The sequence below is a fragment of the Heptranchias perlo genome, chromosome 8 (assembly GCF_035084215.1).
Source record: "Heptranchias perlo isolate sHepPer1 chromosome 8, sHepPer1.hap1, whole genome shotgun sequence".
Classification (NCBI taxonomy): Eukaryota; Metazoa; Chordata; class Chondrichthyes; order Hexanchiformes; family Hexanchidae; genus Heptranchias; species Heptranchias perlo.
This window is the reverse complement of record NC_090332.1, coordinates 30988131-31006055: the sequence shown is the minus strand read 5'-3', so window position 1 is coordinate 31006055 and position 17925 is coordinate 30988131. Positions and strand designations below refer to the sequence as shown.

The window sequence follows — 17925 nt, the reverse complement described above, 5'->3', positions numbered from 1 at the left end:
AGCACTGCAGCTTGTTATTACAGAAAGCTGCTGTCAAATTAACAAGTAAATGTCAAAGAATGAGAATTAAAAAATTCTCTTATTAAAAACTTATTTACATTTTGATTTTGGAGTTTCATAAAGCCAATTGTGCTTTCCAATATAATTAATGAGAACAAAAATTAGATATACACAGAGTGTGTAAGTGAATGGCAATGAACCCACACATGTGAGCGAGCTTAAACATTTTAGAAAAGACCTTTCTAAAAGATGAAGTAAAGGTTGACCAGAAATATTACATCAGTTACTTCCTCATCAATTTGTAATTGCAATACCTCTATGTGGGAATTTTACTACGCAAATTGGTTTAGTCAGAAGCTATTCATGGCTGGTGCCTTTTTAAATTAAAATGAGATGTTAGGGTCTCTGCTTCATAGAAATTTCTAAAGTATAGCTTGAAATGTCATTTTAGTGAAATGGAGATTGTGCCATGTTTGGTAATGCAGAAGCACAATGAAAAAGTAATCCAATATAGATGTATAGTTTACAATAAGCTCAACTGAGAGTGGCATTCATTCTTTAAAGTACGTTACATGGGCGACTTCATCAGCTGCATTTTCAAATAAAGCATCGTTACTGCTCTATTTCACTAATGTAAGTAACATCATGCTCCAACTGATGGGAGCATAAAAAATGGTCCAACACTCAAAACTAGCTTTTCGCTGACCACAGATACAAGACCCCTGATTTTAGCCAGGAGCGGGAATCAGATGGGCGGAGTGCGAGGCGAGTGCCAAATCTCACTGACCTTGGAAACGTGAGGCTTGGGTGAATTTAACTTCCGAGCCTCATCTGCATGCCACCAGTCAGCCACCCGGCCTAAATGGGTGGGAAGCAACAGCTGGCCAATGGTGGGAGTGAGATTTTGTGCTTCAGGAGGCCGCCGGCTAGCACCAAACGAATGGTTGCCGGCAACAAGGTAAGTTGTGGGGAGGGGGTTTCGGGAGGGTCCTGTGGGAGGGAAGCGGGAAAGCCCAGGGCAGGAGAGACCTTGACTGCTCCTGGACCTGCAAGGAAAGTATAAGAAACGTACCTATTTGGGCCCCGGATCCTCTTCCCGCTGTCTTCACTGGGTGGGAAAGCCACAACAGCTTACCCGCTTAGGCCAGTGTTAAAATTGCAATCGGGGCCCTGTTACATCATCGGAACCCGACCTGCATATTTAAAGAAGGTCCCACCAGCTTCAGGTGAGCATCCTTTCGGCCTGATCAGAAGAGCAGGTTAAAATAGGACAGTGGCAACGGAGTGGGGCTTTGGTGGGTAAGTCACCCGGCCGATTTTAATTGCCCACCCGCTCGGTTTCTGCCAGTTGGGTAGGATGAAAATCATTCCTAAAACGTCTAAAGTGTATCAATTCTCTCAAAAAATAAGTTGTACCAAAAAAACTATAAGGGCAGTCAGTTATATTAATAGCCATTGAGTAATGTGCTCTGGAATCACAATAGTGTATAAATAGGTAATAATTACTAATTAGTAAATGAATACACATTGCCTCAATTAGCGTCAGTAGTTCTAATACTGTACCTTACTGGAGGTTTTACTGCAAAACAAAAAATAATATTGTTAAAATGCATAAGAAGAAACCTTTTTATGTTAGTTATTATCTATCTTCATGTTTCAGCAGCTCCATATGAATTTAGGCATTGCATAATATAAAAACCAAGAGCTAGTGACAAGACGATGATTTATGCCTCCAGCCAGGAAGATTCGGAGGGCCCACGGAGGGTAAAGTGCAAGAGGGGGAGGCTAGACAGCTGCTCTCAGTGGGCTTGCTTTGGCAGCCAGGCTGTAGTTACCTCTTGTGAAACCTGTACCTGCAGACGAGCTGATCCACAACTACTCTCCACTAGCAGATGGGGCGAGGAAAGAACTGTAGATGAATATTAAAGGAACACAACAGTTCTTCAATCAAACAACAGATTCAAACACTTGCAAATTTACTAGCAGTCATTGCGAAAACACGTGTTGGTATCAACATGACAAAATAATGCAGGTTCTCTCCCACGTTGCAGTAAAACAAAACCTAAATCTAAAAACAATTCAAATGGGTAAAAAGAAAAAAATACAGGAGGAGTAACCTAACAGTATGATTGCTCCCAAACGGCACTCATCTTCCCAGAGGGCAACACCAACTTCGAATATCTTCATGTTCTGCATCCAAATTTGTGCTTCATTAGGCTACAGAGTTTTCAAGGTTTCCATTGTAGTGACTCTAATTGCCTATTTGAAGCAGTAATTCGAGTGTAAGGAAGGACCACGATATCAAATTCAGCCACATCACAACAAATGGGAGTGCCATATTGATATATGTGTATATGGGTGGCTGGGAGTAGAACAAAAGGCTGCTATTTGTCTGAAGGCTCATGGGGAAAGATGCCATATCAAAACCAGCACAACATCCGTCAGGCCTGTCTCCAACTTCCCTTATCAATTACTGAGCTGTCATCTAAACTCTTGCACATAAGCAAATGTTAAAACATTTAAAACAGGCCTGCATAATGGGATGCTGCTGCAATGGCAGAGGTATATCTTGGCAGATGTGAAGAAACACTAGCTATTAAAGATGTTACTGTACTGCATTTCTGTGAGAACAGAAGCTACTGATTCCATTACTGAATAGTTTTATTTTTGGAAAAAAAATGGATATACTACATTGTGCATTGAACATATTGCATTAGAACAGTTAAAGTTTTAATGACACTGTGATTATTCTGCATTTGCTGGTACAGTACTGGCACCATATGTATATGGTGCAAGTGAGAAGCGCCCAATTATACTGCCTGATTACTTTTTTTATTCAGGGATGGGTGAGAAGAAAAGGAAGGACGGTGGGGTGGGGGTGCAAAGTCCTTTAACAGCATATTTTCTATGCGAAAGAAAGCGAATATAAATCAACAGAAAATTATTGTAAAGGAAGACGCACAATTTTTTTTAAAAATGGGCCTCGACTTGTATGCAAAATTCACAGGACTCTGTGTTGGAATTAGCTTTACATATGTTGATACTTTTGTGATTGGACTAGCAACAACTGCATCAAAATGCACTTTTGGTGGCAGTACGGAGAGAACCTTGGTGAAGAATTCAGTATAACAATGACATTACAATGACAGTGCCCCTTTAGCTGTGTCAGCGTATCACAACATTTTTGTTTTGCAAATTCTTGACATTAAACATTTCAGGATACATTAATAAATTGAATTATGTTGTAAAATGACCCATCTCCTCTGTTCAATGTGGTACCTGAAGTGGATTAGCTCAATTTCTTATTTATTTATTCTGTGAAAGATGGCCACATTTGAAAAGGTAGGTCATGTGGATTTGATTTGTGGTGGTTTTAAAATGCAGTCTAGTAGAAGGTGATAAAGGGGATTCTCTCTCTTTCAAGAGCCATTACTATTAACATTTAATTACAAAGTACAGTGAGTGATCCTCTTGGAGGAATCAGTTTTATCAGTCCTGTATAAAACATAGAAGCATTGCCCTTCCAATTTCCACATACTATTCATTGTAATATTGTGTTTTTTATTAAAAGTTTTTCTTCTCCCTTCACTTTCTTTCTATTTTCTGCCGCTTGCTGACTATTCAAGACCATGCATTCTCAGCTGCTTGGAAAGATGGGTTGTCATACTTCTACATATCCATGACAAACACAGCTTTGTGAATGGTTGGTAAAGAGGTAGGATTCAGGTGGGGGAACCTAGATTGCATTAGTTTCCTTCCTTCCCACCACAAATTCTTCCCACCCCCACAAGTTCAAGATTGAATGCCTTGTTTTCATGTAATCTTCCATCTGGTGTCTCTGCTAAGAATTGACAAGCAAGTTGAAATAGAACTTTGTAATTTGAACTCTCCACCTTGTAGTTGGAAGAAGATTGTTTGACTAGGAGCTTCTTTATTGAGTCTGTTTCATTACTTAAACAAACATGTGGAGAAAAAGTCAAATACTTGGCTTTCATAAATGTCTGCTGTTGAAATGATCAACTAGAGTTTGACAAAATAACTGATCCCACTGTAGACTACAACCAGAATTATTTATATTTTTGAATTTTTTGTACAACACATTACTGCCATCAAAACATCGCTCTCAAACAAGTCAATTTAAATACATTGAATGTTATGAAATAAGTTTGTTAGGACTTCTAACATTAGCTAGGTATATACCAAAATACAATAAATATAAAACTGACTTGTATGTTTTATTTAACTTACCTGTATAGATTTGTCAACAATACATATGATATATTTACTGGCATTAATATATTGTGTGCTTCTGTCATTTCAATTGCATAACAATTACTAAAAACAATATTGCAGTGCTCGGTTACAATTAAATGACTATTTATTCATACTGTACCTTACATTGTACTGTAAAAACCTAAATTTTTATTTAAGGTGTTTCCTTAACTTTCTGTAAATGTGAAATGAGATGCCTGAAGAAGGAAAGGCTTAATTAAACATTTTAGAGATTAAAAAACAAACAATAATGCACCTTACCTTCTTTCAGCATGCCTACTTTTAGGCATTTCATGAAACGGCAAGCCTGGCAAGACTTGCGTCTGCGCTTTGTGATTTCACATTCATTTGTCGCTGGGCAGCTGTACTCGATGTTACCTGCAGTAACAAAAAGAGAAAAAAATAAATCACGGAAAAATTCTGATTGAGCATTCTACTTCAAGAACACAAAACTGGATCTCTGCTGATTTTTTAAATCAGTCCCAACTCTTGCTCCCTCTCTTTGCTCTCCTCCCTACCCTCCTCCCAACCTTCTCTGGTCCTCTGTGGTTAAATACATTAGTGTCTTAATGAAAATGCATTTTGTTTATTGTCCTCTGGAGAGGAGGGTCATCGCACAGAGTGCATAAATTGCTAGTGCAGACAAGGCAGGTTGGCAGTGAGTGTAATTGTAACCTTGATACTTCATGTTAGCAGCACTCAGGGTCCATCACATTCCCCTAGAAACATATGCAACTCCCTGTAATTAGCACCGCATCCACCTGGGACAGCAGCACTGATGAAATATTTCAGAGTTAATCACACTTTGTAAACACTGATTTATATTGACTACCCTTCTCTGAGCCGATGCTTCCTCATTAAATAACAGATTAGTGGAACACTAAGAGACTAAATACTGAAAACTCCTCACTCAATGCAAAACCTTGTGTAAAACAACCAATCTGGGAAAGAAATCTATTCACACATACATCCCTATCACACAATTGCTTAACAGAAAATGTTACAATTCAACTTGTATTCAGAAGACACAAATTGTACAATCTCTACTTCAGGAAAGAAAATTCCAAACAATGTTTACATATACAAAGAAAGAATAACATTCTTAAAAATGTATTTATCTTTATTAGAACAGAGAGGACCATTAACTTTGCTAGCAGAAAACTGAACATATGGTCCAGAAGTTTTATTTTTTCTTTTAGAATGAAATGCTCTCTCTCGTCTATATTTGCTTAATTGAAGATATAAAAAATTAGGAAAACCTACTGGGGTCCATTTATGGAAACATTTATGGCTAGATGCAATCTGTAACTTGCTGTAAAAGTGCCTTCACAGCCACATAAATGGAATCAACGATTGGTCTGCATAATGTAGCATATGGGGCAATGATTATGCATCTAACAGGCCAATACGGTTAAGCACAGCAGCCATTGATGCTGTATGTGGCAGGAACCGCTGAGCAACAAACAAAATCAGTGACCAAATACTGAATCCATTATAACCTAATTACCTGTAGATGCTCTTAGAAATTAAATGGTGATGCATTACCACAAATGCAGTAATCTAATGGATTCAGGTACTACTGGAGAGTAGGAGCTATGTTGCAATGGCTCTGTGTTGTGTATTGTGCCACCATATGTACTGCAAGTTCTCAGTGAAGCTCTGGATGTTGTGCAAGAATGGAAATTTTCTGTCATCTTAAATGTAATCATGATTTCAGATAAGAAATCATACTTCACGCCAAAAAAATAGTCACAAGAATTATATGACTCGATTCCTATTTAGCTGATGTTCTATAGGTGATGCAAGCCATACATAAACCGAGGTCCTGTTTGATCTAACTGATTTTTTTTTCTTTCAGTCATTCTGTCTCATCATAATTTATACGAATGCTTTATACAGGAGTTAGACAAATGAACACAAATGGAGGAAGACAATCATTATTAACAGTGACATTTACTTGTGAGAAAGACTGTTTAAAAAGTATTTTTTCAAAAATGTTCAAGTTTCAATCTCCCATCACCCTCATTAATTACTGTATGCATCATTAACTAGTAATTAATTATTCTACACACCCATTAACTGCTCAATTTCATCTTAGATATTAGAAAAACATTCCCCCAAGTTCCACCACAAAAGGAGGGTATTTATGTTGCAATTTAGACATTTATTCACCTGAAATTAGTGTATATACTTGAGTTAGTGGAAACCTGAGCATTTAAACAAAAGGTGGTAATGTCTGGGTTTTTTTAGAACCTCCAAAAGTTGACCAAATTTTAGCTATACCCTAAATAACTATACTTTATGTACAAGCAATAGTAAAAGAACAATACCAGACAACAGTGGATGCAGAAAGTCAAGTCAATATCTACCTTTAAAAACGTCTCTTTTTTCAGAAATGCAGGTGGTAGTGACTTGATCAAGCAGCTTTTAGAAATTTTAAGGTATTTTCTTTCTGCATGAATCCAATTGAAAACAATCCCGCTAAATATTGTGGAAATGACTAAAAGGAGAAATTGAGGACTGAACATCTCCTGCATTCCTGAGGAAATGTTCAATTTGAGATTGTTTGCTGTGTGCCATTGCGAGCCTCTCTACATCACCTGTGGAAAGTCTTTTAAACTGAGTTTTGATTTTTTTTAAGCTGATTGCATGTTCCTCAGACAACTTACTAATTGATCTGTTAATTTGTCAACTGATAAACGGCACCTAATTCAGGGTTATCAGTTAACTAATTAGAAGCTAAGTATCGCAAAGTTGTTCTATTAGTGTTGAAACTATAAATCCACTGTAGGGCCCTTTTCTAATGTGTGTCTTAATAGTGTATGTTTTACCTTTATTAAAAGAAAGTGGTAAGAATATGTGGTAGTACAGTAAAGAGGTATTACCTTGTATAGTGCGCTTGAAGAATGCTTTGCAGGCCTCACAGGAAGCAACACCATAATGATATCCTGAGGCTATGTCACCGCAGACCAAACACAATCTTTTGGGCATGGAGTTCAACATGTATTCGCACTTGGTCTGCGAATCTTCGGCTATAGTGCTCGAACAGTCATCGTACCGTTTGCGGGAGCTGCCGTTGCTGCCCAGGCTGGTCGTCGTGTAGAGCGGGGGAGAGTCCAGGCCATTCTGGTGTCCATTCATAGTGGAGCTGTAGCTCCCACTGGCGTCCGACGAGCCACCTGGACTGTGGTGATTGATACTATCTGTCAGCGAGGCAGGGCTGGACGGCTCTGTCTTAATGTATGATGAGCAGCTCGAATCAATGTGTCGATCCTTGGCTGACATTCTGCAGAGAAGCCTGTGAAAAGCATTGAATTAAAAACAACATTCTTTAGGGCCTTTCTGATAGGCAAGGGACCAGGCATCATTCATTCGTTAGTCAATACAAGTTGTTCTACACGAACATAATCAGCATAAGGGCATGACAGAGGTTTATCAAAGCTGGAGACAGGTGGTAAACAAAACTTAAAGGCGGTGGGGGGCAGGGAGAAAGGAAAAAAATCATCCTCCAAACTGTTTCCCTCCCCAAGATCATTTTTCTCATTCAAATTCTACCTCGGGGACAAATTCTAACAGTCATTGCGCAACGGTTAAAAAAATGAATTACCTGAATACAATCTTTTCTAGCTTACTGCTAAAAGACTGACAAGGTTTTAAAAATACAGATATGTTGGGCAAAATAGGCACAGCAAGATTTGAAGCAATTACTGCAGTTAACACTTTGAGATTTAAATGTGAGTTGTCTCAAAATGCTAATAGAAAACTTGTAACAAAAAAAAGTACAATGGCAAAAATCCCCAAAGATTGACTGAATAATTTTTCAATTGACACAAATTAACCCCCATTTGAAAAACACAACCAAATCTCTGCGTTCAATGCAGAGTGACATCAAATTTTGCATTGACAGCACAAAATGGAATGAAGTCAATTCTTCACCCACAAAAGGATAAGATCATAACCTCCCAAATAGCTTTTTTCTGACAGAAAAGGTTTTCTTTGTTAAATATAGTTTTTAGAATTCCATTGCTCTTACTGCTAATGTGAATTTTAGTGCCTCTAATTTTAAATTCATCTGCAGACCAGAATAAAAACTAGCACCTGACAACTGAATTTATAGATAGTTGTGCATGTTCCAGTCCCACATTAATAGTGCCATGGAATTTCAAGGGGAGAGAGGGAGAGTGCACTAATAATTTCCAACTGAAGTCTGTGAACATAATGTATTGGAGAGCAGTAATTACAATGTAATAAGTGGAAGAGTAAGTACTCTAAATTGGAGGAATTCACAGAGCTGTTGTAAGTCAATGCACATTCAGCTCTCTCTAATGTTGACTTGGGAAAAATTTAATCCCCACTCTTTGCCCCGAGTGGTAGTCAAGGGATGGGAGAGATATCAATTAATTACTGCTCTCATTAACAGCACTGGCTGCAAGGAAAATTTGTTGCAGGCAAGGTCCTTGACTCATGCAGTCTGGTAAAAAATGTCCCTCTGATACCACACAGAGCTGGACAGAAAGAGCAGTTACCTGCTTGACACTTTAACCCCTTTCTGTACTAACAAAGAGAAATGTATAACACACTATTAGGTAGGAAAAGATAACTAATAACCTGTTGAAGACAATTTTTTTAAAAAAACCTTTACAATTCTGGAGTTAAATGAATGACCAAACCCAATTAACTAAAGCTAGGTGTAAGGTAGGAAACTTACCAATCAAAAAGGTTTAGTCTGTTTCAGCTTTACTTCTACCTTACTATTAGTTAACAGCATTCAGTTAAATAATAGCAAGATGTAAGTATTAGTGTTACCAGTTATTTCCATCAATTGACGTCTTTCCCTAGTGTGCTTACACTTGCTATGAGAATATATCTACCTCCAGGTAGTAGGCCTATTCTGTCTCCAACTAAGTTAAACGCATCTCCAGACTGTTTCAGAACAATATAGTGAAAGAAAACAGAGACTGGGATAAGGTAAAAATCAAAGAAAACAAAACAGTATTATTAAAAAATCCTTAAATCCCTTGTCGGATACATTTATATCCCATTGATGATAGATGTAACACTGTGCTCTGTCCATTACTCCCACTGCCACCTGAACATTTCCAGACTACCCATTTTTGAATCTGAAAGTTTGATGATGCCTAATCAGAAAATTCTAAAGGAATGCAGAGGATTTAACATATATACCGCATTGCAGGTTCTGTAAGAGATTTGAAATGGATTCCTCAGTGGCCTTAGCCGCACCTTGTGTTCCTTATCAATTTTGGAGTAATAAGAACAAAAGTTTGTGACTGTAACAGTCTATTAGTAAACTTTATGTTTAGGAGGGCAGTGCACTAGCTCATGCAATATAACATTTGCCTTTTGACCTGCAGGTCATTAACTGACGTGATGGTCAGTGCTTGGACTTAAATACTCCTGTCTCAGCTGAGTGGGTTTTGTTACTTCTTTGTTGGGCTATGAATGAGAGAAAATTACATCACTCAGTTCATTGTACGTCAGTGACTCTCCTATGGTCACGCAGAATCCTATGATGTCGACTATGACACCTTCCAAGGCAGCAAGTCATCCATAATGAGGCAGACAAATGGAAGAAAAAGTTCTCCCTTCTTCCTTATATCAAATCCATTTAAAGGCAAGTCAATGTGGTCACCAGAATATAGTCACTGTTCTTGTTAAACTGGATGGTCCCATTAAACTAGATAACAGTACTCTTAAATTTTGTTGAAATTGTTTGAATATTTTTAAGCTTGCAAATCAATAATTCCCACGTGCAAACAATGCCTGACAAACAATGTGGCATCCATCATATTTGGACTGTATTTTCAAATTGTTCAAAAGCATTTTTATTGTGAAAATTATAACAAACTGGCATGGCTGCCTTCGTTTTTGATCTTCCCACACATATACAGACCAGTAACCATTGTTCAGCAGGCAGGAATTTCTTGCTTGCAAACCACAAACTCTGGATAATAATGCACCTTTTTTTAGAATCACGTGGTTTATTAACTGTTTTTTCCTGGATACAGGAAAGTAATTAGCTTCAACACAATACTTGCCACATTTTTTTTTAAAAATCAAAAATTTAGTTCTTGTGTAAAATATTTTCAAAATGAGTGATGTTTACAATAGACTTTGAAAATAATTGCTTTTCATCTGAGAATCAACCACACTTTGGGCTTCATGGCAACTTGCATCTATAAAGTTATTTTATCAGAAGACATTCTAATGAATCAATTTCATCTCATTCAAATGCAAAATGTTTTTCTTGCTCTGAAAAGATTCTACAAACTGAAGGAGCAACCTTCTCTGAATTTAGATTAGCGGTTCTGAAAGTAATCACTGTAATTCTTTTGTGCTCCAGTGAAAGAATCCAGTTATAATGTTAACGTTTCTGCTTTGAAGAACACACTGTAATTCACTTTTCTGCCTGAACTAATTGTACTCTCCACACAAGGTGCCAAAATATGGAGCAGTCAATAGGAAAATGGCACCAAACTGCATTCAACTTGGAACAGGGAAAAAAGCACATCTAGATGATACAGTATGTCAGGAATCAACACTGTAACGTATGATTTGGGAAAACATGACCATTTCAGTGTGACAAGGTGTCATTATGGAATCTAAATGATACAATGGCTTGTCAACTGCTGGAGCAAACATATCATCATTGCATTAAGGCGTAGTGGTGAGGAGAGAATGATTTTTATTTTGGCACCAACAGCATTTTACAGTTGTATCTGAGATTTCTATAGGTAAGGACTAAAATCCTGAGTGTAGACGAAATGAGTGTCAGAGGGTCAGAATGGGAAAAAATAGGAATATGTGCTGTCCTTTAAATTTACTTATTTTGCTTTTTAAATTGTGTGTATACATTTTTAAAATTACCTCAACATAGAATGTGAATTATTACTATGAATTGCAGAAAATAATATATTCTAATAATAAACATTATTGGGTGGGTGCAAGAGATCTGTTGGAATTGAGTGGGTTAAAAGTGGTGCTAACAGGCAAACTACAGATATTACAGCACGAAGAGTTAAGAGGAAAACTAGCAGCTTCACACTGCAACTACTCATCAGAGTTTGACATAATGTCACGCAATCCTCTTAATAGCATATTGCAGTCCTTTACTCTCCTGGCAAGAAAGTGGCTATTGAAATACAACAATAAAGCAAACTGCATTAGCTATAATGGAGCTGAACACATTGTCTGAAAGGGATAAATTAAAAAGGGTCAAGTGCAGACTGAAGGAATCTTGCATAAAGGACAAGACAAGAATTCTCCAATCTTGGTGTGTGCCAGTTCAAGATCTATGGTGTATATTCTGTGCATTGGGAATGGATGCAATTATATGACAATAATAATCATCTTTCTTCAATTCATTTTCAGATTTCTAGTTTAATTTTATCTCTTTTCAAATCTCTTTAAAAATAGTACAGAGTCTTCAAGTTCTCGTTTATGCATATATTTTGCCCTACTATTCTGTAAGATTAGTCTTCTACAGCAGTCTGTCTTGCTGGCAAATCATGCAGCATGCCAGCAATTCTTAAAACATTTTTTAATGTTGGACTCTCAACTGGTATCAATGGCTGTGGTGTTAATTTCACTTCTGATTAAACACGGTCAAAACAATCCAGTGACACAAACAAGTATTATCCATAGTGATGTATTACTGTATAAAAAGCATGCGGTACTAGAGCACAAACTTTAATTGAGCAGACTATAAAAATAATGAATTGAAACATAGCTGAAAAATTTCTCTTCCACCTCCTCACAAAAACAAAAATAAACCAACTCGATTCGATTAAGTGTCTGTTGTAAAATTCCATTGTTTATAGAATTTTATGAATTCTGATGCATTTCTCTCTTTTCCCTTTTCACAAAGCGTCCCTCCTACTCCATTTTTGCTGTATCTCAATTATGCAACATCCTTCAGTTGATCGAAAGATATCAAATGGTCGACGTGTTACCCATCACTTACAATAAAGTTCACAAGTCCTTATCTATTATACCTGCCAGTTTGCAGAGTGCAGTCATGTTCAATTGCATAAACTAGAAATGTTGCAATTTCTGTACATGCAACTTCATTTTACTTTCTTTTTAAAAAAGTGGAGGGTAAGCCAAGAATTTACTACACATGAACAAAATCAAGATTTCTGGAAGAAAACATTGTTGTTTCAGTTCCCCTGTGCATTCATTCTTTGCTTTATTTGCCTTTCATACAGCAGTAATCTCTCAGCTTATTTTTCTTTTCCCGAACTTGATGAAAATGGAATCTAATCTTTTGATATCAAAGGACATTGGTCATGGTTTCAGAATCTCGGCAAGGAGTAGCAGGGGCCTAGCTGAAATAAATCTAACCTTCCTACCTAGTTTTTCAAATCATTTAAAAGAAGAAACCGTGTGCAGGAAATAACTGTTCAAAGACTTCTTTTTTTTTCCCTTCAGTTCCGCAACCACATGAAGAAATGCAAATAAAAAAGCTTTCAACAATATTGGTTACTAATGAGGTTGCTCCATATGCCTGCACACTCATAGGATTGTGTCATGTTGTACTACAACCCATCAGTGTCACCAATGATTCAAAAGCAGACACCGACCATCCAGATTTACTACTATCACTTTCACAACTGGGAAGCTGTAAGAGGGTTGGTTGCCTTGCTGCTTTCCAGTTTTGGAACATCTTCCTGGTTTTGTGGTATAATCAAGGTTGAAAAGAGTAGAAGAGAGGGCTACGGCAATCAGGAAACAGTGATTAGGTGGCGTCAAGCTTGGGTTTTAAAAGTGTGTAGGTTGTAGGAGGAAAGGAAGACTGAGGGAAATAAAGAGTTAAACACAAAAAGAAGGAATACAACTTATGCAAGTTATGCATGAGAATGCAAGCTGTAAAGAGCAATGCCTCAACAACAGCATCTTCAAAGAAAATCCTACCAGGCTTATTTAGAAACACAGCCATTAACCTTCAAATCTATGTCAGCAAAAAAATCCAGGAAAATTACACCTTCACATTGGTTGAGATACTTTAACATCACTTCCTCTGCCATTTGTTTTTTGTGCTAAAAACTGTAAAAACAGGTTTGAAACCTATTCAAAGAGATACTCTAATAAAAATGAAATTGTCCCATATATCCAGTTGTCCTCATTAAACAGAGATCACCCACTGTGTTTTAGATATACTAGGAATCAATTGGTGCCTGGAAAAATGGCCCCTAAAAAAAGAATTTCCCCATGAAATACATTCCCATTCAATTCAAGTAAATCTTTTCTTGTAAATTTTGAAAAATGTTTTTTCCCCTAAAATTGACTGCAGTCGTGCAGTAGATTTTAATAAAGGTGTACACAAGTTACTGCACAGCCTGGTGTAGAGTTTCTTTTACACAAGGCTTCCACTTACCTCGAAAATAAAATGCACAGAATGTGTTTTCACTGTGATACTCCTGCAGTCTGCAAAAAGCCACACTCTACACCTGTTCAGTTCTTGTGCTAAGCACAGAGTGGCATTTCATCACAATCACTGTTTAACTGAATGTTTAGCCCTAGCGTCTTGCACCATGCTGTCAGCTAGCAGCAGGGAGTCGTGGAGTTGTTGGCACATTTGATTTTACTGCCATTAAGAAACTGACTTTACACACTGATTGTCCCAGGTCCCGTTTCAGATACTCCACGGTAACCACCTTCGCTTTTTTTTTATGATGACACTGTGACAAGGTGATTTTATACACTTGGATTTAGTAATAAAGATGTCAGTCTGACTAAGAACCATCAGGGCTGATAATGAATTCATGTGGGGAAAAAAAACTGGGGTCTGTTCACACATGTACATTTAAAAGGGGTCACAGAGAGATGGAACAAAGTGTAATTAAAACCTATTTCATTAAAAGGGGAATCTTGATGAAATATAACAAGGATGTAAAAAAAAATGCCTATTTCCTGTGGCTCGAGTATGAAAGATATGTCTTTAACCAGATCAGATTCTATAAATTGGTTGTCAAGAAAGGATTGTTGAGATTTATACCCATCTATCAACCTACAGAGGTAGCTGTGGCAGAGCAGGCTGCTGCGACTCCCATCTGTAAAGCACCTTAAATCTGAAGAAGGCCATCTGCTAGAACAAACGGCACAAAATCTAATTTGAGTTATTGTTTATTTACCTTTTTAAAAAAAAATGCAATACTCAAATTCTAATTCAGTGACTAATTTTGAGAAGATTCCTAAATAAAACTGTTTAAGTTCTACCATAAAAGATCTAAAATCTCATTCCTATAAGTGGCAGAACCACTGTAATACTTACAGCATGGATCAGTACAGCTTTAAGTAATTCACAATGTACATTTTTTAAACAGTATTTCACTGTAAGTGATGATGAAAATACATAATGTACATATTTACGTAACACACTCAGCCTTTAAAACTAGTCCTGATTTTGTACCATTTTGCATCAGTTTCAGCACAGTGCTAATTGATCCACTCACTTGGCACTACTGCTCTAACTTCCTATCATATATTGTATCCTCTGTACTGTTGATATGAAGTGACAAAGTATAGGAAGAAATGGCTTCCTCCTTGCAGCAAAGGCAAGACTGATATTTTTTATATATTTGATTGACAAATAAATTGTGCTGGTTTAATGTAGAAGGATATGTTTGCACACAGAATTCTTCTAGGAATTATATAAAAGTGAATTACTTAATACTTTGATCATAACAGCACAGATTCTCACTGATGATGAACATTAAAATATTAGAATATAAAGGTACTGATAGGAAACAGCCAGACAAAATGTTTCGAAACACATAGCTTCCAGGGTGTTATGGCATCTAAAAATATAAGCTAGGTCCCACTGTTAACTGATGTACAGAAGCAACAGGCAACATCTTAAACTTTGGTTCAAAATTAGAATTGATTGCATTTTTGCAGCAACATGCAATGGATTTTTTTTTCAAGTGCCATCAAGTTTGTCACAGCAAAATGTTACTATTACTGCACTTCGGTTTATAAAAAATCCTGCTATCTAATTCAGTCTCAGAAGGTCCACTCCTGATATTTATTTTGATGAAGTAGCCCCTGCTTAAAGTGTAAATTCTTAATGGGGCACTTCCACCCCAATCTCTACATTGCCATACATTGGTGAAGATGAAAGCATACTTGCACAACAGATAAAATACATGTTAACAATTAAAACAGATGCTTTCATGAACTTCCTTCCCTCTGGACAAGAGAGAAAGAAACTACTTTTAATAACGTATATATGTGTGTGTAAAAATAAGGGGCACTGGCAGCATAGCTACGAAATTGGCTAAGTGACAGGAAACAAAGAAGTGGTGAACGGTTGTTTTTCGGACTGGAGGATGTTCCCCAGGGGTCTGTACTAGGACCACTGCTTTTCTTGATATGTATTAATGACTTGGACTTGGGTGTACAGGGCATAATTTCAAAATTTGCAGATGACACAAAACCTGTAGTAAACAGTGAGGAAGGCAGTGATAGACTTCAAGAGGACATAGACAGGCTGGTGGAATGGGCTGACACATGGCAAATGAAATTTAACTCACAGAAGAACGAGGAGAGGCAATATAAACTAAATGGTACAATTCTAAAGGGGGTGCAGGAACAGAGAGATCTGGGGGTATATGTGCACAAATCTTTGAAGGTGGCAGGACAGGTTGAGAAAGCGGTTTAAAAAGCATACGGGATCCTGGGCTTTATAAATAGAGGCATAGAGTACAAAAACTAGGAAGTTATATTGAACCTTTATAAAACACTGGTTTGGCCACAAATGGAGCAGTGTGTCCAATTCTGGGCACCGCACTTTAGGAAGGATGTGAAGGCTTTAGAGAGGGTACAGAAAAGATTTACTAGAATGGTTCCAGGGATGAGGGACTTCAGTTACGTGGATTGACTGGAGAAGCTGGAGTTGTTCTCCTTAGAGCAGAGAAGGTTAAGAGAAGATTTGATAGAAGTGTTCAAAATCATGAAAGGTTTAGATAAAGTAAATAAAGAGAAACTGTTTCCATTGGCGGAAGGGTCAAGAACCAAAGGTCACAGATTTAAGGTGACTGGCAAAAGAACCAAAGGCGACGTGAGGAAAAAACTTTTTTAGGAAGCAAGTGGTTATGATCTGGAATGCGCTGCTTGAAAGGGTGGTGGAAGCAGATTCAATCGTGGCTTTCAAAATGGAATTGGATAAATACTTGAAGGGAAAAAATTTGCAGGGCTACAGGGAAAGAGCAGGGGACTGGGACTAACTGGATTGCTCTTACAGAGAGCCGGGACGGGCTTGATGGGCCTAATGGCCCCCTTCTGTGCTGTAATCATTCTATGATTCTATGATTCTAAAACAGAGTGTAGCTTTCATGATGGAATGTGCAATTTTGCAGGGGTTCCATCCATGTAGTCCATATCCAATGGTTATATAAATTAGGTTTATATTCAGGAATTTTCTTCCACACGGAGCTAACTAAGTGAATGCTACAGATTGACCATTTGACGAAAGGGAGAAAGAAACAAGTCCAGGTTCAATTGCAGTAAACAGCCACTCCGTTTGAAATTACAGCATCAGCCACATTGATTCAAAGATTTTGTAACCCACAGAAGGTGCTACTTCAGGTTGTTAGGTTGAGCTCAAATTTCACAATGTACTTTGTAAAAATGATTGTGACTGTGAAACAATTTTCTGGAGTTGAACACAAATGTGTTCCTTTAAAATTATTAAGATGCACAAGACTAGATCTAAATTATATAGATTAAACAACGGAAATCAACACTCAGTGGGTAGTTTCACTTTTACAGGAGGAGTACTTGTGTTCTGTTTAGGTTGTATTGTAAATCAAGGGACAATGGATATTTCCACCACAAACAAAGTTTTACTGTATCCCAGTTCACATTTTGACCACTATTACTTGCTAAAGAGCTTGATTTTTTATTTCTTCCTTAGTTCCAGAACGATCTGTAAATATAAATTCTATAAATTTCAAACAGACCTCACATTAAGATTACACCAACATTCTGCAACCCTTTACCCTTGTAGTAGGTGAGGTGCATCAGCTACTTTAGATTTTTATTTTAATACATATCAATTTAAGCAGTGTGAAATATGACTCCTGTAATTGCATTACATTTTTAAGATCTAAACTAAATTTTTCATGGTGAGTTTAATAGATTAGTGTTAGATTGCAACATATTTAAATCGTGTCTACAAATTTTTAGTGGGCTATTCTTTCTATCTTTACCTCACATGTTAAGGTTCTTTTCTCAATTTTTATTAATGTTATTTTGGTTGTACAGACTCAATTATTTTGGTCCTTTAAGTCTTTGTACTTGCCCAGAGTCAGGTAGGATGACACATCGGATGGTGAGTTTATTGTACGTATTTTTTTTAACATGCTAATAGGAAAATGGCAAAAAGGGGCAAGGAGGGTGGACCAACGCAGTTGGAGATGCCGAGTCGAGGCAAATGGAAAACAGAAGCCTGGTGGAGAAGCAGAAGTGGTTCAGTCAGTCAGTCACTTTTTATTGATGGCTTTTAATAAATAGAAATTTTAGAAAAGTTCATGAACAAATGTTTACTAATCTTTTTGGTAAAATCGGGTTACTGACAGGTCATTCATCTCATTGAAGGGATTGCACTGTGCGCTAACTGGTGGCCATGTTTGC

General features: G+C 37.3%; 1 protein-coding gene across 13 annotated transcripts in view; it reads right to left on the bottom strand.

Annotated features, from left to right (window-relative positions):
• The window catches only part of esrrga (estrogen-related receptor gamma a), a 193358-nt gene that overhangs the window by 53108 nt on the left and 122325 nt on the right, over nt 1-17925 (bottom strand). For all 13 annotated transcript variants that reach the window (XM_067988892.1, XM_067988898.1, XM_067988902.1 and 10 more), the window contains 2 exons: nt 7158-7570; nt 4534-4650 (listed from right to left, as the gene is read on the bottom strand). In XM_067988892.1, coding sequence (XP_067844993.1) covers nt 4534-4650; nt 7158-7570 — 530 coding nt within the window. The remainder of the gene's footprint in view (nt 1-4533; nt 4651-7157; nt 7571-17925) is intronic.